Source organism: Crinia signifera, chromosome 5, assembly GCF_055691185.1.
Source record: "Crinia signifera chromosome 5, ASM5569118v1, whole genome shotgun sequence".
In the NCBI taxonomy this organism is placed as follows: domain Eukaryota; kingdom Metazoa; phylum Chordata; class Amphibia; order Anura; family Myobatrachidae; genus Crinia; species Crinia signifera.
The window spans coordinates 38,167,218-38,190,533 of NC_139221.1; the positions used below are offsets into that span (position 1 = coordinate 38,167,218).

A 23,316-nucleotide genomic window follows, 5' to 3' on the forward strand; every position below is an offset into this window, starting at 1 on the left:
TTGGTACATCTTCCCCATAGGACCCTTTACACCTGGAGAGGCAGAACAACATCCCTCCCAACCATCCCGATTCCACCTCAGAATCAGGACCAATATGAGCAATGCTAGAGAATACTGTAGGTACCCAGAGACAATCAGCTGCAGTCGTGAGGAAATCTTTCACAATAACAAAAAATGCTGAAGAATGCAGACGAGTAGAGGATGTGGCCTCGGTAGTGTCGCAGGAACACACAGTTACACACAGAAGGTTGTTTACAAAATACAAAGTCCAATGTGTAGTACAAAAGAAACTATTCTTCTCCAGAGTCCATAGGTATACACAGCAAAATGGTGGCATTGGCAGCAGAGCTGACGTTTGCGAGATGAAGAGCGAAGATAACGCTTTCCATGCTGTGCTTCATGCAGCCGTGCGGAAATGAGATTTAATTTTATAGAACAAGAATATTTTATTTATAGAAAGGGGCGAAGTGAGTGAATTATTTAGTGGCATTCCGTGCCACACGGAATTCCACAAATTAAAGTTTTTCACTACAGCTGGGGACCACTTACAATGTATATACAGTTTTATGGAAGCCAGGTTCATACTGCATGTTTCCTTAAGCAGGAGATGTATCAACATGTCACTGATGTCGGCACCATCAAAGTGGGGTAATAAAACAAAAAAAGCAAAGAAGTTAATGACAAAATCGTTGTTCTTGTGTTCTACACCCCCCCCCCCCCCCCCCGCATCTCCCCTGTGGCAGTGTTAATTTCCAGCTGCTTTTTTTTTGGGGGGGGGGGGGGGGGGAATGCTGATCTTTTTCAGTGTTCTGGGGGAATTTTTTCTTGTTCGGAATAACCTCTCCTTTTTCATGTAATACCCCCTTTCACACCAGCCTAAAGTCCCGGGCCCGACAACCCGCCACGAGAGCTGGTGTGAAAGGTCCCTGGGCCAAAATCCGGGGACCAATGTCCCAGGATTTCAACCCTGCCAGCTAGCAGGGTTGCTCCAGCGACCGGCCCGGGATACAGGACAGTGTGAAAGGTACTTACCCGGATTCCAGGTCCTGGATGTGAATCTGCTGCTGTGCCACTGCTGCCCACCGCTGCCCGTCGCTCTTGGGACATGGAGCTGCTGGGTGTGTGAACGTGCAGGGGAGCGTATGGATTAGACTACGCAACATGTGAAGAGAGTTAGATTTGGGTGAGTTATTTTGTTTCTGTGCAGGGTAAATACTGGCTGCTTTATTTTGACACTGCAATATAGATATCAGTTTGATGTACACACGCCACCCAAATCTAACTCTCTCTGCACATGTTACATCTGCCCCACCTGTTGTGCACATGGGTTTGCCCATTAAAGAGAGAATCTGCTTTTGCGAGTGAACCAGAATCAGGGCCTAAGTGGGGAGCGTTATGTTTAGGCTGCGGGAGGGAGGGTTAGGCACTAAGGAAGGTGGGTTGGCTTAGGCTTAGGCTGCAGGAGGGGAGGTTGGAGGGGAGGGATAGAGGGTAGGATTGGGGGGATCTTACCTTCCGAGCCCCTGTCAGGTTTGCCAACGTTCGGGTAGGGATGGCTATTGACACATCCGCCAGTGATGGCTTTTAAGGCAGGAGCCATGGATTCAGTACTGAATCCCGGCGGTCGGGATCCCGGCGTTCAGAATCCCGACGCCGGAATCCCGACAGCCAAAATCCCAACAAGGGGGGGACGGACGTGGATCGCCCCCCCTTGCGGGCTCGCTGCGCTCGCCACGCAGCGGGCCCGGTGCCTCGCTACGCCCGGCACACTAATTTATTCTCCCTCCAGGGGTGTCGTGGACACCCCAGGAGGGAGAATGTGTCAGGATTCCGACCGCCGGGATTTTAACTGCATCCCGGAGCCATCGATGGCTATAAACTATTCTATCACCGGCCAGTGACGGTTCCTACCATCACTTAACCGCGGTTGTGCGGAGGAACAGGGTGGGCCACACCACCGGGAAGTGCGTGCATGCGCAGCAGAAACTACTAGACATCACTCTAGGTAAAGTTTTCTTCTGCACATGTGTGCACCGCCCGGACAAGGGCGAGGCGACGGGGTGGGGTCACCCGTCCTGGAGCATTTAATGAATATATAACATTACATAGTGGCAGCCAGCAGTGCAAATCCAGTCCAGTGCAGTCCATACTTGCCTATCGGACCCTCCTCATGAAGGAGACAATGCTCTGTTCCTGGACTTCCCTGGTAATGTAGGATTGCCAGCACCTGTGGTGAGACACCTTTCTTATCAATTACCTAGCTCCCCACAGGTGATGGCAATCCTACATTACCAGGGAAGTCCAGGAACAGAGCATTTGTGGGTGACCAAGATCACCCAACAGTGCTGCATCATCGCTGACACTGGCCCTGGCCAAAGAAGCCGTGGCGCAAACTGCACTGCAATGGCAGATGGACGATGAGTGGTAGTAAGGCAGCAGGAGACAGTGGCACGAAAAAATATATATCCATCGATGGCATGAAACTATTCGACCCTTGCCTATTGATGCCCAAAACATCGATTACTAGGTCCATGCATAGGCGTGCGCACAGGGGGTGCCAGGGGTGCACAGGCACCTCCTAATGACTGGCACCCCCGCACGATTGCTGCACCTCCTAGTGGCCGCTGGTCTGGGAGGAAGTCCCCAGTCATCACAAGGCTGCAGCCGCTCAGAGGAGGAGAGTTCCGCGATTCGCGGGTAGAAAGGGGGCGGGGCTTAATGCGGCGAAATGCCCGCCCCCATCAGACACCTCACTCAGCTCAATTCAGGACAGGTAGTGTGCTCTCCCTCCTGCCCCCCTCGATAAAACTCTCCCTCTCACTCACACACTCTGCCCCCCCCCCTCTCTATAACACTATGCTCTCCCTGACACTGATACCCCTCTCCATGCAGTCTGCCCCCCCCCCTTGCCATGGCACTCTGCCCCCTCTCTCCCTGACACTGCTCCCTCTCACTCTCTGAAACTGCCCCTCCTCTCCCTGACACTGCTCACTCTCTGACACTGCCCCCTCCCCATATGCATGGCTCTCTGACCCCTATCTACATGGTACTCTGCCCCCCCTTCTCCATTGCACTCTGCCCCCTCCTTCTCCATGGCATTCTGCCCCCCCCCCTCTCCATGGCACTTTTCCCCCCTATCTCCCTGACACTGCTTCCTCTCTTTCTTTGACTCTGCCCCCCTTTTCCATGGCACTCTGCCCCCCCCCCATTCCATGGCACTCTGCTCCCCCTCTCCATGGCACTCTGCCCCCACTCTCCTTGACACTGCTCCCACTCTCTCTCTCTGTGTCCCCTCTCCATGGCATTCTGTCACCCCCCCCTCCATGGCACTCTCTTCTCTCTCTCTCTTTCACACTCCCCCCCCCCTTTCCATGGCACTCTGCCCTCTCTCTCTGACACTGCCTCTCAATGGCACTCTGCCCTCTCTCTCTGACACTGCCTCTCCATGGCACTCTGTCCCCCTCTCCATGGCACTCTGTCTCCATCCACTGTGTGTCCGGCGCATGCGCAGAAGCTAAAGAAGGACACTGGGGAAGCAACCGGCAACATTTAAATTTACACGGCTGGCCAACATCTGGCTGCACTGACTGCTGCCTGTCTATGTCCAGCCAGTCCCAGTATGCCCAGTCCACTGCCCCAGTAAGTTAATGCCAAGTGCTGTGCTACTGTGCTCCAGCCCTGCGTGTGCTGTTCCAGAGACCTCCTGAGCCCTCCGTGCATGTTATCCCCATGGCATTGAGCATGAAAGCCCTGGCTTTAAGCATGAAACCTCTAGCAATTAACATGTAGGTAAGCAATACTTATGAGGCATCATATTTAATAGCCCTTATGGTGTGTAGTATAATATGTAATGGGCATTAAGTAATGTGGCATAATGTGTAATGGGCATCATGTATGTCAAATAATGTGTAATGGGCATCATAGTCTGTGGTGTAACATGTAAGGGGCATCATGGTCTGAGGCGTAATGGGCATTACAGTGTGAGGCGCAACATGTAATGGGCATCAGTGTGAAGTGCAACGTGTAATGAGCATCACAATGTGAGGCGCAACATATAATGGGCATTATGGTGTGTGATGTAATGGGCATTATGGTGTGTGGTATAATGGGCATCATGGTGTGAGCTGTAATGGGCATCATGGTGTGAGGTGTAAAGGGCATCACGGTCTGAGGCGTTACGTGTAAGGGGCATCATGGTGTGAGGGGTAACGGGCATCACAGTGTGAGGCGCAACGTGTAATGGACATCACAGTATGAGGCGCAACATGTATTCAGCATTACGGTGTGTGGCGTAATGTGTAATGGACATTATGGTGTGTGGCGTAATGTGTAATGGGCATTACAGTGTGATGAGTAATGGGCATTATGGTGTGTGACATAACATGTAATAGGCATTATGGCATGTGGTATACTGTGTAATGGGTGTGTGATGTGTAATAGGCATAACGGTGTAAATTTTTGGCGTGCACTGTCCCTATTTTACAAAAAATTGGCAAGCCCTGGCATAATTTGTAATGTCTGTAATGCCATACGGTGTGTGGCATTATGTGAAATGAGCATTACTGTGTGTGGCATGAGTGATGGGCATTATGGTGTGTGGCATTAAATGTAATTGGCATTATGTTGAATGGCATAATGCGTGATGGGCATTACTGTGTGTGCCATTGTGTGTAATGGGCATTACTGTGTGTGCCATTATGTGTAATGGGCATTACTGTGTGTGCCATTATGTGTAATGGGCATTAATGTGTGTGGCATTATGTGTGATGGTTATTATGGTGTGTGGCTTTATGTGGAATGGGCATTACAGTGTGTGCCATTATGTGTAATGGGCATTACAGTGTAGATTTTTGCAGCGCGCCTTTGGCATGCAATGTCCCTGTGTCTAGTATATGTGTGGGAGAATGATTCACTCTCAAGTGCATATACATAAATAAGTCACCTTCTATTTAGTTTGCATTGATGCCCAGTAGGCGGCGATGGACACGCCCAGTAGACTGTGATGGACACACCCCTCCAATGGTGCACCCCCTAAAAAAATGGGCTGCGCACGCCTATGGGTCCATGGAATATCGACTGCTGGCATCCCGACCGCTGAGAAACCCGTATTTAGACTGTGTCCTCATATACGGTTTGCACTTTAGAATGTGGCTCAGTGACTGTAAACATTGTTGGCCATCTCAGAAGGAACATGCTATGTGGGAACACTAGCACATGTGATATATCACTTGATCTGACCATCAGTATCTGACGTACCACATGTTCTGATAAACTGACACTTAATATCAAGCTTTATCTCTTGGGAGTAAATTTACTAATACCCCTTTTACACCAGACTTTGGACCCGGGATATTGCCGCTCCAGTCCGGGGCAGGGCATGGTGTAAATGGGCTGAAAAAAAATAACACGGGTACTGTTCCCCGGGAATCTGACCCGGCAAATGTTCAGGGTCGGACACGGGGCTTATCCGGGGCTCAGGGCAGTGTAAACGGCCATTATCCGGGTTATTTGGTGGGTAGAGGGGCGCAAAGACCTGATTGGAGCTTCTGCGGCTCTGGCAGATGATGTCATCAGCTGGAGACCCGCACAGGGCGCATGTAGCAGCGCAGCAGCAGCGCAGCAGCAGCGTTACCGCGCTACCACGCTACAAGCTGACTCCACAGTCTCATCTGCTGCAGCACACACTGCCTGTGCAGTGTTTTCCACTTTGGCTGACCCCAAGCCTGATCTGAGCCATCATGTCCACTTCCAACTGGTCTGACAAGGAGGTATGTGAGCTCCTGCAAATCAGGGCAGATGAGGAGATTCGTCGGCAAATGACCGGCACCGTCCGGGATGCAGTGGTTTATTGCAATATCGCAGAATTGCTGGCATCCAGAGGTATTCAGCGCAGCCAACAGCAGGTTGTAAACAAATTGAAATCTCTGCGGAAGCAGTTCTGCAAAGTGAATGACCAGAAGCGCAAGAAAAGCGGTGCAGCTAGGCCCGATTGGGTGCACTATGACCTGTGCTACAGTGCTTTTGGAAACACGGCACTCTGCAACCCTGTAGCCCTGTCCTCCTCCATAGCACCCCATTGCAGCCAGACGGACAACAGCCAGGACAGCCATGATGTACCGACTACCCAGGCTTCCCAGCTGTCCCCGCCAGTCTCAACGCCTTCTGAAGCCACGCAGATGTCAGCACACATGAGCCCGGCTTCACCGCTGCTGTTTGGTGATGATGGTGCAGCAGAGAATATAAGGCGTCTATACATTTATTTGGCTTGAAACTCTAACACACCCTTTAAGCTAGCTTAACTAAAAATAACTCACGCTGACACAATAAAGACACGGACACCGTAACAATTAGATTTAAAGGTCATAAGTATATTTATTAATGTGGTATGACCCTCTCGTAAAGGGCTGGCAATAAGGCGCCACGGAATGCCCAGCTCTAGTCACATCTCAAAATGGCGGCGACTTAAACGCCCCAACTGATTGATATTAAATATGGGACGACTGAAACGGCCCATCTGTCTAAGGCACAACCTAACGCTGGGAAGTCTCACCACCCCCGCTCTGGCCGGTGTGGACACTCCGCTGACGGAGTGCCCACCGCGCCCCCCCGCAAAGGCAGGACACCCTGCCGTCTTTCCAGGGGGCAGTGCCTCCCAGCGCCCTCTCATGCCACAAGTGACCGCTGGACCGTGACGCTCTACCGCCACCGCCAGGCTCTAAGAGACAAACTAAAAATAGGCTCGAAGAGCCGCCGCATGCCACCCGAACGAAAACTGACCTAGGTGTCCGCTAACTTAATTTAAACAGGAAAAAATATCCCCCAACAGTACCCCTAACCCCAAATTAGATAGGTGGACCCCATCGTTGGCAAAGTACTGGGTACTAGATCTTACAAGCAAGGGGTGGCGAACCGCTGATCCCCCTTTACTTAAAACAAATTTCGACACCGCAAAGTTCACCTTCTTCCTAGCTTTGTCAACCGCGGAGACATTAATGGAACCACGCCAAACTGTACGGGGGACGATATCCGACCAAACTATGTGGACCGACGGCCAAAGGCGCATCACCTCGAGGAGGTCCGCCTTGATTGCTAGTATGACGGCCATGCCCTTCGTCTGGCACAAATCGTTCCCACCCAGGTGAATGGCTATTATGGCGGGGCGACCCCAAGCCCTCTCCTCACTCATCAATAAGGGCAATAGACCGGACCACTTAAGACCCCTGACCCCAAACCATCTCACTAGCCGTCCGCCGGACAATTCAGAAGCTCTTCTAGCTAAAGGGTGCCGTTCGGCCCAAAATACAAAAGAATGTCCCACTACCCACATCTGTCCTGGGGGTATTGAAGGGGAAGCTGAAAGAAAAAGGTCCTAGCATCAGAAATTATACATTACAAAGATTAGTACAGCAGGTAAGTTAGTAACAATGGACCCAAGTGAAGTCGAAAACTTGATAAAAACCTCTCGTGTGTCCCGGAAGGGGGAGGTGGGCCGAATTGGAATTACTGAGGACCCACGGAGGTAAAAAAAGCAAGAAAGTCCTTCACACCCCTGATTCCGGAACACTAGCTGTTCCAAAACCAGCGAGTAAACAGCGTTTTTGGGTCAGCGCATAAGGCGCATTACAACTAAATCTTATCTAACCTTATGTAAGTCTTAAATGCAGCGGATTTCCATCGACCCATTGCTTGAATGGAAGAGTCAGGAAGCCCGCTGGCCGCTGCGCATGTGGCTGCCCCAATGCGGAAGGAGTGCGTACCATATTCGCCCTCCCTCAGACCCAGATGGTGCAAGCAACGCTTAAATACCGCTCCAAACTGAAACTTGGAAAGCGGAGTCCCGTCACTATGCAACAGCCATTGGGGCCCGCCCTGAGGTCTAGCAGCCGCGTAAATGGTGGCCAAAGCCACGGGGCACAACCTTGGCTCCGGATGAGCCTGCATGGTGACCCACTTCCCTCGGCCTAGCTGATCGGTCTTAGACCGAGGAATTTTGCACTTAAGAGCACTCTCCGACAATACTACATCCGTGAACAGTATTCCTGTGCTCGCAGAAGCCCTACTGGCTGCAACCAGCTCGCTGATCCTGAAAGCGCCAAAGAAGGCCACGGAGAAGGCTAACCCAAATAGACTAGACTCATATGGGGAGTCAGCGATTTCTGACAATGCCCCTATCAAGCTACCCAATAGGTGTAAATCTATGGGCCTGCGCGTATCAGCCTTGGGGGGGCGCTCTTTAGCCCAACCTCGCAAGGCCTTACTAAGCACGAAGGATCTAGTAGGATCTTGCATTCCCCGCAAACGTGCATGAAACGCAATTCCCGCCAAAGAGGCACCCATGGCTGCCCTGGACCTACCTCGGCAGAAATGATCCCAAACAAACGCCAGCAAGCAGTCCTCCTCAGACTTACCCTGAAACGTAAACCTAAGGCGATGTGCTTCCCAGTCTTGCCAGGCAGCAAAGTAGGCCCGACGGGTAGAAGGGGCCAAGGATTGCCGGGCTAAGTCCGTCATCCCTGTTCTATAATCTGCCAGACAGAATGCGGGCATGTAAGACCTACCGAAGACGCTGCTGGCGCTAGCTCCCGAAAGCGTGGGAAGTCAAAACGGGAAAGGGCATCGGCAATACAATTATCCACGCCTGGCACGTGTGATGCAGAAAAATCAATCTGGGCACGCAAGCATGTAAGCACTAGATAACGCAGCAGCCGCAAGGCCTGCGGCGAGGACGCCCGCTGATTATTAATTGCCTGAACTACCCCCATGTTGTCGCACCAAAAAACAATCGTCCTGCCGGACAATTGCGTTGCCCACAATTCCACTGCAACAATAATGGGAAACAGCTCAAGTAGAAGCAGATTCCTGGTAAAGCCCCGGGAGACCCACGAAGGGAGCCAAGACCCAACGCACCATTCGCCTTGGAAGTATGCACCAAAACCGGCTGAACCGGCTGCGTCCGTGTGCAGCTGCAACCGTAAGCTGGACACCGGCCGTGAGGGCCACAACAACTCTCGATTGAAATCCTCCAAAAAGGAGGACCACACTCGGAGGTCGCCCTTAATCTCGCCAGACAAGCGAATGGTGTGGTGAGGGTTGGAAATCCCCGCCGTGGCCCTCTCAAGCTTCCTACAAAAAACCCGCCCCATGGGGATAACCCGGCAAGCAAAGTTCAGGGACCCAAGCAGGGACTGCGCTTGCCGGAGCCTAATTCTAGCTGACCGAAGACATTCGCTCAACTGCCCCTGAAGACGAGAGACCTTGTCAGCCGGGAGACGGCAACAACCAGCAGCCGTATCCACCTCAATCCCCAGGTAGGACAGACAAGTGGAGGGGCCCTCCGTCTTGTCATCCGCCACGGGCACTCCCAGGTCTTGAAATAGCGACCCCGCGAAGGCAAGCAACTCCTGGCAAGCCGAACCATCTCGTGTGCCCACAAAAAGAAAATCGTCCAAGTAATGGGCGATGCCCCTATGGCCGGTGCCCTCCTGAATACACCAGTGGAGAAAAGTTCTAAATTTCTCGAAGTAGGCACACGAGATGGAACAACCCATGGGCAGGCAACGGTCAATATAGAAACGACCCTCCAACCGGAAACCCATGAATCGAAATGACGTGGGATGGAGGGGCAAGAGGCGGAAAGCGGATTCCACATCAAGTTTGGCCAAAAGGGCTTCTGGGCCGAAACCCCGGATTACGTCCAGGGCCTCATCGAAAAGCTGGTAACGAACCCGGCAAAGTTCGGCAGGAATGGCGTCATTAACGGACCGCCCGTGTGGGTAGGACAGGTGCTGGATTAACCGGTACTTACCGGGTACCCTCTTGGGCACCACCCCTACTGGGGAGATGCACAAGTCGGTTAAAGGCTGAGAGACAAATGGGCCGCACATGCGACCCAATGCGATCTCCGCGTCCACCTTCTGTCTCACCACACGGGGCAACTCCGTGGCCGAACGCAAATTCCTGTGTGAGATAACCGTCACTCCCTCCCCTATGGGCAAACGAAAACCCGAAGTGAAACCCTCTAGGAGGAATTCCGCGTCCGGCCTGTTGGGGTACCGTGCCAGCCAAAGAGCCAACGCGGGCACCCGAACAGGTGATTGGGCCTTACTTAGCGACTGCAGCGGGCTCACTGCGGGACGCTGCGGCAGCGGCGGACTTACAATCCTTAGAGGGGTGACCTCCATCACACACTCGGCAGGCGTGTCTAAAACGACAACTGGCGCCGCGTGTGCATTTGGAATCATTGAACGCGAAGCACTTTCCCTTGTTGGAAGGGGGCGTGGCCCCCTTCTTCCCTGGAAAGGGCTTCTTGACCGATGATTCGGACGTGGTGATCTGGCCGGTGACTTCCAGCCAGATCTCCACGTCCTTGAAACCGAGGGGTAAGGTGGTGTTACCATCTTGGTTGCGACGGAACTTGTTGTCATAATCCCGCCAGGCAAACCCCTTGTACTTCAGATACATCTCATTTATCATGAAGATGTATCTGACCATGTTGGGATGTTCCTCTGGCTTTTCGTCCAAATAACAGGAGGAGAAAACCATGAAACCTTTTAGCCAGTGGTTGAAGCTGCGATACGCATGCTCGCCAACCCCCCCGGGCTTCTTAGCCTCGTCCAGCCCCTCCTTTAGCTCTTCGGTAATTGCAAAAACGTCTACAAATTTACCCTCCTTGATCTTATCGCGTACCCTTTTGCGCAGGCCCCTGGTAACCGCAGTGTTGGAGCAATGAACCATCTCCGCATGCAAGGGCGGTTCCTTCGGAACCGCCGCCTTCTTAGGCGCGCTGGCCTTCCCTAATTTCTTTGCCACCGCCCGCGCGATCAACTTTCTGATTTTACGCGGGCGCCCCTCTAGGCCTGACTCGTCGCTGCTGGCTGAGCTGTCAGTACCCGATGACCCAGATGTGGATGTGCGTGCAGCAGTAATCTCACCTGATCCTGACGGGAGCACTTCTGCCGCTGGCAAAGCGGAAGTCCCGGCCTCAACCGCATCGGCGGTTCCCGACCTCACAGGGGAAGGAAGGACGTTGGATGTACCGGATGTCTGGACTTCGGCAGACGGACGTGCGGACCCGACGCCCTCGACAGCCGCCTCCGGGATCACGGGAGGCAAAGGCAAGAGGGCCGGCTGGGCCCCGGGAAGGATCGCGGGTATAGTTGGAGCAACATTCCCGCTCGGATCCATGTTGGATGGTAAAGAGGTAGTGGTGGCTGGAGCGGGCCACCTGGGAGAAACTTCTGAGGAAACAAAAGATGAAAAGTTAACCGATGAATTAGCCGCGCTATCGAAGGGCCGCAGCGGCGGCCCTGCCATGGACTGCAGCATGGGGGGTATGGGGGGGGCGGAAGCTGATGCGGATCCGATTCCTGCATGCGCATTGAACGGCGGGGCCCAAGGGGGGTATGAAGAGGCAGGAGGGGGCCCGAAGGGTTGGGACTGCTGCCAAAAGTTCTGCTGTTGCCAGGAACCAGGGGGACCGTACCAGGGGTAACCCGAGGTTGCCTGCGAATGCGCGGACCCCAGATGGGAGTTGAAGGACCACGTGGGCTGGGAACCGTAATGGGGGGGGAAATGTGGGTAATGGGACGGAGCAAAAGATGGTGTCATTGACACCGGGAGAGACTGCTGCTGGGAGGAGTAGGTCTGCCAGGCAGCCATGCTAGGTTGGAGCCACTCCCCCTGCCCGTATCCCTGCGCAGGTGAAGGACGGAGGGGGATCGCGAAGGTGGCGGACACGGAGGACTGGGCAGACACCAGCTGGACCACGCCAGAGGCTGGCGCAGCTGGGGCCGCGCCACTCCACCCCGGGCCCGCTGGGGCACGTTGTGACGCGGGTGGCGGACCCCCGGCTCCCCAGCTGGGGATGAGGGAGCCAGGGGGGGGTAGGGCAGGAATGTCCGGCGCCCACTGGGCAGCAGTGGTGGGATTCACCGATGCCTGCATTCCCCCCGGGGCAGGGACGGGCGCTGATGGTGCCTGCAGCCCCCTTAGTGAGGTGGACGGGTAGGGGTACCCGTCCCCAGGCCCTGGGGGGGCCTGGAATGCCGGCTGAAGAAATTCTGCAAGAGGAAGTACCCCTGTAAGGACCTGCCTATATATACCCCTCTCCCTAAGCTCACGCCCCCCCCTCCAGTTCACCCAAAGGCTAATTAAACAAAACTGAAACCAACTTTAAACACACTAGCAGTCATTAACCCTTTCCTGCCAACCCAAAAAATGTAAGCCTCTTAAGTACGCTCTGGCTTAGGCAGCCCTTGCTTAATCTAATGGATGCTTCCATGCAGTCTGACAGTGCCCAAGCAGCCACAGATGATGTTGTGGAAGAAAACAGTCAGACGACGCTCCCCAATCGAAGCACTCCATTACGTTCTAATTGTAAGTAGACATTCGATATATTTACACTCATTAAACAACCAACGTGGGGTTAGGGCGGGATGAGGCCCAGTATATGTTGCAGTATGTTGCTAGCATGCAGGTGGAAGAAGGCCACTAGCACATTTTGGCAAACAATACTGCTGTTTATTGTATAACACTTAACATGGAAGTATAATGTTAATTTTTTTTTTAAATTACAGTGTACAGCATTCCTGCCAAAAAGAAAAAGCTTAATCGGTCTGAACTAGCGGCTAAAGCGATGACATCGGTGATCGTGGACCATCTACGCCAATTGGATACTGATGTCCAAGCAAAGGAGGATGCTCGCATGGACAAATATTTGGAAGCTGAGAGACAGAACCAGCAGGCATTTATGTCTCAATTGCTGGCAATGCAAGATAGGCAAATGTCCTTTTTAGAACGTACATTTGGCGTTTTTTTCACACAACCTGCACCACACCCCCACCACCCACCTAACTACCCACCCAACCCATATGATCATTACAATAGAGGTGTCAATTATAACTTTGGCAATAGTGCTGCTAGTAGTGACCCGCCAATCCTAGAGTCCCCAGAGTTTTCCGTGTACCGGAATTTGAGCTAAGTTTTAAACTTTTAGTCTTCAAATATTGCTCCAAAATGTTGCACTTTACTTATTTTTCAAATCTTCAAAAAGGTTGCACTGATGTTTTTATAGTCTTTAGAAAGGTTGCACTTTATTGCTGAATATTTGTGTGATTCTCTATAGGAGCAGTCACCATACAGTTCTATTTTATAATAATGTGTCCTATGATGTAAAACTGTATGGGCACAAAGTTTTACAATTGTTCTCTATTCCCAGTTGGACTCTCATATCTTGGTCTTTCATTATGAATAACATCTATAAACAAGATGTGAAATGTATGTACAGTTTGATGCATATTTTCATTATAAAGCAAACAACTGGAAGATTTCTGTCTGTTTTTTTTTTAAATCATTGAGGGAAGGTTTGCTGCAATGGTGGCCCTGATTCTTTCTGCACTGCCAACATGCTCACCCTCATAATCTGCTGCTTCAGGATTGCCCCCTGTGTCCTGCACATTCCACTCTGGAAGAAAGAGGTCCTTTTGTATTTGCTCCTCCTGAAAAGATTCCACGGTCTGCATGAAATCTTCTCCGTGGCACCGGTCTCTGACCCAGATCCTGCGATCCCGCATGGCCGTCAGCCGCAAAATCGAGGTAAGGCTAGATGATATCAGCGCTCTCCTGCGGCACAAATATTGGTGCAGAGATCTAGACCTCTCAGCCAAGAATTGTGCTATCCTACTCCAAGTGCGAAGCAAGTAGCACAGGGTGAGAAGCTGCTTCAAACTCTCTATTGCAGAAAAGTACAGCACAAACTGCAACACAGCCACTCCGTCTGCCATCTTTGCTGTGAGCAGAACCCACCCCCTCCCTTTTCCCTTTCTTGTGACCTCATCTCAAACAGCCCAAAGGTCCATTTTTAATGACACCAGCAAGGAAAGACAGGGCTGATCCGTTTTCAGTGTGAAAGGGCCTTACCCGGGATTAACCCGGATTGAAGTGCAGTGTAAATGGGGTCTAAGGCAGGGCATGCCCTGGCAATATCCCGTGTTCGATTTCCAGGGTCCGATCCGGTATTCTGGTGTAAAAGTGGTATAAGTGACAGTTGTTTTGTTTATGAAGTAACAATAATTTTAAATGCAAAACTTTGGCGTATATTGCATTTAATATCATTGCCATACAGAATCAATGGCAAATGGTTTCCTTGAAACATGCGCAATAGTTATTGGTTGCGTAGAATGTTTCTACAACCATGTATCATCATGGCAACTGTTAAGACTATGGGGAGTTATTGAGATCTGATCACACGGTTACGAATCTGGGTGATTTTCGATATATATACGGCATGCGTAAGGATTGTAGCACTCATACATCCTGCAATTAAGTCCTGCTACTCTTTTTATTGCTGGCCGTACGCAAGTTGATAAACAGAAAGCCGGCGTTTGGGGCTAGCAACCGGCCGTTTTCTGGGAGTGTCAGGGAAAACCCAGGCATAGGTGGAAAGGTGTATGATGTCAGCTCTCGCCCCGATATGACTGTTTCTATCGCAGCCACTGAGTAAGTCCTGGGTTACGCACAGACGGCACACACTGGAAAAATCATTTGATGGTGAGCTGCTTGCAAATGGATTTCTATCTGTGGAACCATAAGTCCCAGAAGACATACAGTCACACCGGCATCCCTAATTGCAGAGTTGACGTCACACGCCTTCCCTTAAAAGCTACCGTTTGCCACCCTCAAATGCCAGCTTTCTGTCAATCAACTGTAGTAACAAAGAAGTAGCAGGCCTTTGATGCAGGATGGCCTCACACATGCTTACTACGAGCTGTACGCATGTACAGTCTAAAGATAATCGCCGTCCTGCGAATTCACAGCCGTGCGATCAGGTCTGAATAACCCCCTAGATTTTATATTTTATCAATAAATTGCTCTATGTATTTTTATTATATTTTTTTAATGTGTCCTGACCTCTCATTACCATACTAGTGTTTTCTATAAGCACTGTTCCTAGGGCCGCCAACAGGGGGGTGCTGTGGGTACAGCTGTCCCGGACCCTGGCCTCTGGAAGGGCCCGGGCCGCTCATTTTGCCCACAGCAACCCTCCGCTGTATGCTGCCTGCGCTGCGCTCGGTCCTCAGCAGGTGCTGAAGCACAGCCTGGCTTCTTCAATGCAGGAAGCCAGGGGCCAATAAAATTGCTGCCCCGGCTTTTGAGCCAATCAGAGCTTGTGTACCGTTAGCCAATCAGAGTGGCTGTCAGTACACAAGCTCTGATTGGCTCACCCGCCGGTGCTGCATTTTAATTGGCCGCCGGCGTCCTGCATTGAAGAAGCCAGGCTATGCTTTGGGACCTGCTGAGTTAAGTGACAGCACATCCACGGTGCCCGTTGGGATGGGGCTGGTGGCGGACGGGCTTGTGGGGCCCGGACTGTAAATCAGTCCCGGGCCCCAAAATTCCTGCTGGCAGCCCTGTCTGTTCCACACTTCCTTTCTACTTACCTGTGACTGTCAACAATATAGTTATGACACACACACACACACACACACAGATGGCTGACACAAAAAGCACAGCGCTTCTATAAAGTGGTTGGGTCTAAAGATAAAGTTCTAGAGCTGTGGGGAGCACACATACGTGTCACTGTCGCACCAAGACCAGAGATAATGTTCAGATGAGTCTCAGCTGGTGGCCAAAATGAGGGTCGGTGACAGTTTCAATGACTGTAGTCTAATATAAGGGCCCATTTATTATGGGTCACATATTCATTGCGATCTGTGTGGGATCTTACTGCATAGAAGCACATTGCAATATGCGATCCTAACTGCTGGATGTATTGCTGTGCAGACACAGGGACACTGGCGGCGGTGTGTAGGGTAGCCCATTGGCTACAATGTGCTACCACCGATCTGAGATGGTGGTAGCTGGGGGGCCAATATCTGGAAAGTTGGCAGCATCCAGGGGTAGATTAACAATGGGGTCAAATAGAGCTGCGTGTCTCCTCCTGTCTGCCCCCACACTCCCCCTGCCAGGGGGCAGCCACACAGTGGCTTGCACTGACGATTCTCTCCCCCACCGTTGGAGCCAGAGATGTCATCTGTAGACGTGTTGGTGCATCATTACATTCCAGGCACCTAATGTAGATGGATCTTCTGCACCTTGCAAGTGGTTAGGTAGACTGCTCTCGCATACAGAAAAAGTGGGACACTGCAATTGCAAACATGTGTGTAGATGCGTTAATATTTAGGGACAAATGTAATAAGGTGTAAAGGCCCATACACACTGGGGGACTTTTCGCTGCTGTGCGCTCCTGCATCATCATAAAGAAGTGGTTTTGTGTCAGCGCCTGCTGTTTTAATAATTCTCAACACGGTTCTCTTAAAGAATATATGTAAATCTTTTAATTATAATAAAAAAAATATATATCAATTAATACATACAATTATACATATAAAATACAATTTAAAATGCAAAATCTAGTATTTATGTGAATCTGTTAGCCATAAGTGGCTTTTGAATTTGTGAGGTATATCACACAGTCCCGTACTAGGGGTAAAAGATTGCTGATGAATTATATTACCATCCTTTGGCGCTTGTTGTGTCGGCTAATTCAATTCGCTTGTGACAAAAATTGGGGTTCAGTTTGCCTTATAATTTCAAAGGCTCAAGGGTCCTGAATCGACTGTCCTCCTTTCCTTCTCCTTGGATAATTAGGGATAAGCTTGATAACCCAAAATGAAGATTGTCCAAGATGTTTTTTTGGGGAGGTGGTCTCAGGATAGGATAGTTGAACCAGGTCACTTGGATGATAAGGATGGGATCAGCAAAAAGAGCGACTCTCTTATTGCTGATCCCATCCTTATCATCCAAGTGACCTGGATATACCTCACAAATTCAAAAGCCACTTATGGCTAACAGATTCACATAAATACTAGATTTTGCATTTTAAATTGTATTTTATATGTATAATTGTATGTATTAATTGATATATATATTTTTTATTATAATTAAAAGATTTACATATATTCTTTAAGAGAACCGTGTTGAGAATTATTAAAACATCAGGCGCTGACACAAAACCACTTCTTTATTATTATACTATTTTGGGTTTGTGACAAAACCCTGGGTCAGCTGCCATTAATTGCGCAACACACACCTGTATATATATTTTGCTCCTGCATCATCGCTGGGAAAACCACTCATCTGCCGGTATTACCAGCAGATGAGCGGCTTTGAGGACAACTTTGCATAGCGCTGCGCTATGCAAAGCCGCCGTCCGTGGCCGGGCAGGGGGAAAACCGCTCAGTGTGTATGCACTGAGCGGCTTTCCCCCCATTGCTGTCCATACACACTGGGCATAGTCGCCGCCCGGGTACCCGTCCTGCGGCGCTGTGTATTTAAAGCTGGCGGCGGAGGCAGCGGGGGTCCCTGCAGTCCATTAGAAATAACGAGCGATATCCGCCGGGCTATGCGGAAGCGCTTCTGTTGTGAAAACACTGGCAGCACGGAGCACGCTGATCTCAGCCAATCAGCGTGCTGCCAGTGTTTTCACAACAGAAGCGCTTCCACATAGCCCGGTGGATAGCGCTCGTTATTTCTAATGGACTGCAGGGACCCCCGCTGCCTCCGCCGCCAGCTTTAAATACACAGCGCCGCAAGACAGGTACCCCCCGGCACCGGACAGCGCCGCAGGACAGGTACCCCCCTCCCCCGGCACCGGACAGCGCCGCAGGACAGGTACCCCCCCCTCCCCCGGCACCGGGGCGCCCCCACCCCGACTCGCCTGGGGCACTCCGGTGCCTTGCACCGGCCCTGTGTATATACTATAAAACTAATGAAGCTTTAGCTTCAGGCCCCCATAATCCCACAGGAGCCCTGAAGTATTTTTTTTTTTAATGAGTCAACAAAATCGATGGCGTTATCTAAGTGTGTATTATTAATATAAGGTTATTTTAGAGATAGAATCATCACCTCTTGTGTTTCTGTACTGTATGGTTATAGCTGATCACCAATATCACCGTGACAGTCAGGCTTCTCCTTCATTATTTGCTATGCAGATACAGTTGCAAATAGAGACAGGCTGCATACATAGTTACCTTCCCTCCTGCATTCTGCAGGAGACTCCCTGAAATAGCAACAATCTCCCTCTCTCCCTCATTAGTCTAGCAATCTCCCTCATTTCACCTAGCCCACATTACACTGTAACATTTTTGGGGGAAAAGGGAATGCCAGACAGTGAATGGCTGTCAGCATTCTAATTGGGGGAGTGCTGACTTCCATTCACTGTATGGGGAAGCAAGTGGAGAGATGGCACAGGACCACAGGAGTGGCCTGATATGATTTTGTTTTTTGTTTACATATTTCACGTGAATAGGCGTGGGAGGGCAGGGCCGGCGCCACCACTAGGCAGTCTAGGCATTTGCCTAGGGCGCCGGCCACTGGAGGGCGGTAGTGAGCTGGAAAGCTCTACCACCGCATCAGCAGAGGAGCAGGACAGAGAGCCGGGGGAAGGAGCAGGTGTTCGGTAAGTGAACACTCCCTCCCTCCCTCCCTCTCCCCCCCCCTCCCAGCAGCACAGAGGCCACATCGCGGACACACCTTCCACCCTGCCCGGCAGACACACTGCGTGCACCCCCCGGCATCCGGGTAGCCACACCGTGCGACACCCCCCCCCCCCCGACGGTCGGACACGTCACGCACCCCTCCCGCCTGGGGCTCTCCGGTGCCTAGCACCGGCCCTGTGGGAGGGTCCCAAGTGCATTGCTTTGCCAAGGGCCTACAATGCTGTTAAGATGACCCTGCATACCACCCCCTACAGGCATACCAGCTCCTGCCTGCCTGCATTTGCGATGTTAGTTTAAGAGGATGCCTCTCTGTGACTGCACACCAGAACGATTTGGCCTCAATTCCCCCAATTTTGATTCAATCTCCACCGATTGTATGTAAATTGGGCATGGTTTGGCTTGTTTTAGATCGGATTCTGATCCGATGCTGGTCCTTTGGTCGTTTTGCAGATCCAGCCCGCTGCAGCCAGGATTTGAAAACAACCCAGGCAACTGAGTACAGATCGAGATCGGATCGCAATCTGATCGGATGCAGATCGTGCGGCCATGTATGGTCGTCTCACGATCTGCTCATGATCATGATTATTCTGGTGTGTACCCAGCATAAGTCTGTCCTTACCCAGGCTGCCTGTTGCAGCCCAGCATGCAAGGTCAAAGAAACTTCACCTGGAGGTGCAGTCCTTGGCCTGGACACCACCGGAAGCCACGCCCCCATTTCCAGAAATCCTCGGCCTCTTCCCACAAATGCCTCTGCGTGTTATCCAGGCAGAAGTGAGCAAATGATAGCGATGCAAGCTCAGTTTCCCAAACATCAGAAACTGTGCGGCCCCTGCTGAATTGTTCCGATAGCTTGTTGGGGGTGTGGATCTTATGGTCAAACATGAGTTGATCGACATGCTGAAAGGTCGACATGGATCTAGGTCAACATGGGGAAAAGCCGACAAGTCATTATGTCGACACAAGCACTAGGTCGACATGGTCTAGGGCGACAGTCAAAACGTCGAAATGGGGTTTTTCACAGATTTTTACCTGTCGACACAATCGTCATGGGCACAGGATAGAGTGCACCGTGTCCCCTCGCATGGCTCGCTGCACAGTATTTTATTCTCCCACCACGTTCTAGTGGATGGTAGGGCATGAAATACCACCTGTCGGCACGTCAGCTCAAAAAAAACCTTTTTGACTGTCGACCTAGACCATGTCCACCTTGTCCCATGTCGACCTAGTCGTGTTGACCTAATGACTGTCGACCAACATTCTGTCGACCTAATGACCATATCCCCTTGCTAAATCTAACCAAGCAATGCACCATTCTGAATAACAACCTGGCCACAAGGGGCACTGTTCTGAAAAATGAAATGGACAGCATATGCAGTGACGTGATGATAAATAACACCCACATATGCTAATATACCTGTACACAAAACAAATGGATTGGTCAGAAGGTATATGGTCATTAGGTCTACTCTATTAAGGTCGACATAAATTAGGTCGATCACTGAAGGTTGACATGCCTTAGGTCAACACATGATAAATGTTGACATGCCTAAGGTCGACAGGGTCAAATGGTCGACACACATATTTGGTTGACATTGGGAATGTCGAGAGTCAAATGGTCGACATGGGGTTTTCAGTTTTTATTTTGCACCGACATGTGCCAATAATGCCCAAGGCATGGAGAGCTCAACAATTATTTTTCGGTGTCCATGTCGATGGTGTCGACATTCCGGACAAAAAAAAAAAAAAAGCCTGAAAAACCCACATAGACCTTTTGAGTCTCTACCTTCCCAATGTTGACCTAATGCTAGTGTCGATTTTTTGACCCAGTCGACGGTCGGCATGTCGACATTTTTCATGTGTCAATCTAAGGCTTGTCAACATTCAGTGGTGGACTCAACGTATGTCTACCTTAATTTGGTTGACCCAATGACCCGTACCCGGTCAGAACACATTATACTACAGTCCTATATTTTACTGAAGCATCGTATATTCCTTATGTCCACCAGTAACATTTACACTGGGAATCAGAGAATGCATTTGCGTCCTTACTTCTGTCATCTCTAATCCAACATACAGCGCCCTCTGTAGGTCATAGAAATATATGCAGATAACAGTCCAGTACAAGGTATCCTATTTAATAAAAGGCAAATGTTGCCCTTAACCTCTACAAGGGGGGGGGGGGGGGGGGGGGGGGGTTTCAAATGTTATGCATGCCGGACACCACTAGATGGCGCCCAACAGGGCAACTCAAGTTACTATATTAAGGTCCATACTCACTGGCGTTGTTGCCGAGCGGGTATGCAAAGCTATGATGGGGGAAATCGATGGGATGAACATCACACAGTGCATACACACTGAGCCATTTTCACCCGTCCAGGCAATTTTCCCAGGAGTGGGTGGCTTTCCATAGCAGGACGCCCATGAGGTCGACATTGTCTAGGTCAACAGTCATTATTTCGATCACTATTAGTTGACAGTAGGTCGACAAATGAAAAGGTTGACGTGCATTAGAAAGACATGTTCATAAGGTCAACACAAGCAAAATGTCGACATGCATTTTTTTCAATTTTTTTTTTACACAGACCGGTTTTCAATGTTGACATTTTGCTTGCATCGACTTTTTGATCACATCGACCTGTTTCATGTGTCGATCTAATGACTGGCGACCAATAGCGGTTGATCTAATGACTGGTGACATACCGGTAAACGATCTCCTTTAAACTCCATGAACCAAACAATATAGTGCATACACACTGTGCAATCCTTCATTCGTGCATCATCATGTTGTTATTGATATATATATATGTATATATATATATATATATATGTATAGGTATTAGGTATGTTGCACACCTGAGATGATTTGAACAAAATCGTTAAAGATACCGTCAAAGCTGCCTGCACTACATGAACATGCCAAATACAAGGTTTCTTATACCCCTTTCACACTGGAAAGCGATTGCAAACCGGGTACAAAATCCCGGGTTCTTTCACAATAGCCGCCCGACCCAGCATAAAGCTGGATGGGTGATGTAATCGGGAGGCGGGACCGGGAGTTGACAGCATCTCCCGTTGGTGCCAATACAGTGCAGTAAACTGGACCCTGGTTATGTCGACCCGGGTTACCCGCTCACACTGCTCCTGGACCTGTGAGTGTCCCGGGTCCAACCCTGGTCAAGACCATGATTGAATTACCGGAATGATGGTCCCAGGATCAGTGGCGGATTAGCCATGGGGCGATAGGGGCGGTCGCCCCGGGGCCCCCACAAATCTCGGGGGCCCCCACACCCCACTGCTGCGGTGGCAGGTCACGGGTGGCAGGCAGCGCGGTCTGGCAGCACAGGGTGGGTAGCGCTGGCGGGCAGGGGGGCCCTGCGGCGTATGTGAAGTGAGCGGCGAAGACCCTGCAGCAGAAGGGAACCATATAACCCTATGGGGGGGGGGGGGGAGGGGGTTTCTTAACCCCAAAGAGGTGTGTGTGTGTTAACCCTACTGGGGGGGGCACAGACCTTTTGGTACTTATTTCCTAGCACGGCGACCATCGCATAGATTGTATGCCTTACTTAAGGCATACAATCAATATAATTGAAACAATTTTTTATTGTATGGATCTCATCTTATGCATCTCATGGATCCATGAGATCCATAAGATGCTATAAGATAAAAACCGTGAGCCCCCAATAACCATTGTTAATGCCACCAGCACTATCAACGCCAACCCGAAGCGTGGCGAGTGCAGCGAGCCCGCGAGGGGCGGCGGTACGCGTCCTCCGACCTTTTCATACCCCCACTATCCACGTCGGCGTGGAGTTGATTTTATATAGTGTGGCGAGCAATAGTGGGGTGGCGTTAACAATGGGGGGGCCATTTAACCCATAGGGGGGGGGGGTTAGCAATTAAAATTGGGGTTTTGGGGGCTTTTTACATTGGAATAAATGTTAATTTGGGTCTCAGGGACCATTTCACATTGATTCCAATGTAAAAATCTCGTCGATTGCATCATCGCATGCATCTTATGCCGCACAAACACATAAGATGCATGCAATGCTTGAGATATCAGCCCGACACATACAATCTAGATTGTGGGCGCCGTGCTAGGAAAGAAGTACCGACCTTTTTGTCCAGGGCCCCCACACACCTTTATCCGGCCCTGCCCAGGATAATCGTTCAGGACTCTGTCACACTGACCAGTTTCTGGGGTTGTTTCCTGTTCATGTTCAATAACCCAGGAAATATTTGTCAGTGTGGAAGGGGTATTAGCTAACACTGAGCACACATGTAGTGAAGAAAGACACATCTGAATCACTGTCATGTAAACATACTTTTTCCTAATATGTTTATTGTACATCCGATATAAAAAAAATCCTAGGGTATAAATTAATGCTGAGCTGGGACTTATGCTGGCAGGTCTGACGTCTGGTACAGATCTCTGAGTCTGTCAAACTTTGATCCCCATTCGCAAAGGTATTCATAACTGAAGTCTTCATCGGCGCAGGAAGAGTACAGAGAACTGAGGCTGCCGGCAACGGAGCCATCGCCTTCTGTAGAGTAAGTGTGCAGGGCATCTGGTGGATGGTTCTTCTTATCATTATCCATGGCCAAAACCATCTGGGACATGTACGCCTGGAAGTAGGGGACACCCGTCTTGGCGCTAACCTCTTTGAGATGCACCTGTCCTCTTGGTCTATCTACACTGAGTAAATGGTCGGGGCTGTGGCACAACTTTGACGCTCTGGGATCAACTGAGGTAGAACATAATTGATGGGTATTTGCTCTTATTGTTTTTTTGAGTTTACGAGGGTCATATCCATTCTGAAAC

The 23,316-nt window shown here is 50.5% G+C and overlaps 1 protein-coding gene across 1 annotated transcript in view; it reads right to left on the reverse strand.

Annotated features, from left to right (window-relative positions):
- Nucleotides 1–22,825: 22,825 nt before the first annotated feature.
- The window catches only part of LOC146080120 (neural-cadherin-like), a 73,672-nt gene continuing 73,181 nt past the window's right edge, over nt 22,826–23,316 (reverse strand). Inside the window, exon 34 of the mRNA XM_083187034.1 lies at nt 22,826–23,309. Within this exon, the coding sequence (XP_083043160.1) occupies nt 22,893–23,309 (417 nt within the window). The 3' untranslated portion in view covers nt 22,826–22,892. The remainder of the gene's footprint in view (nt 23,310–23,316) is intronic.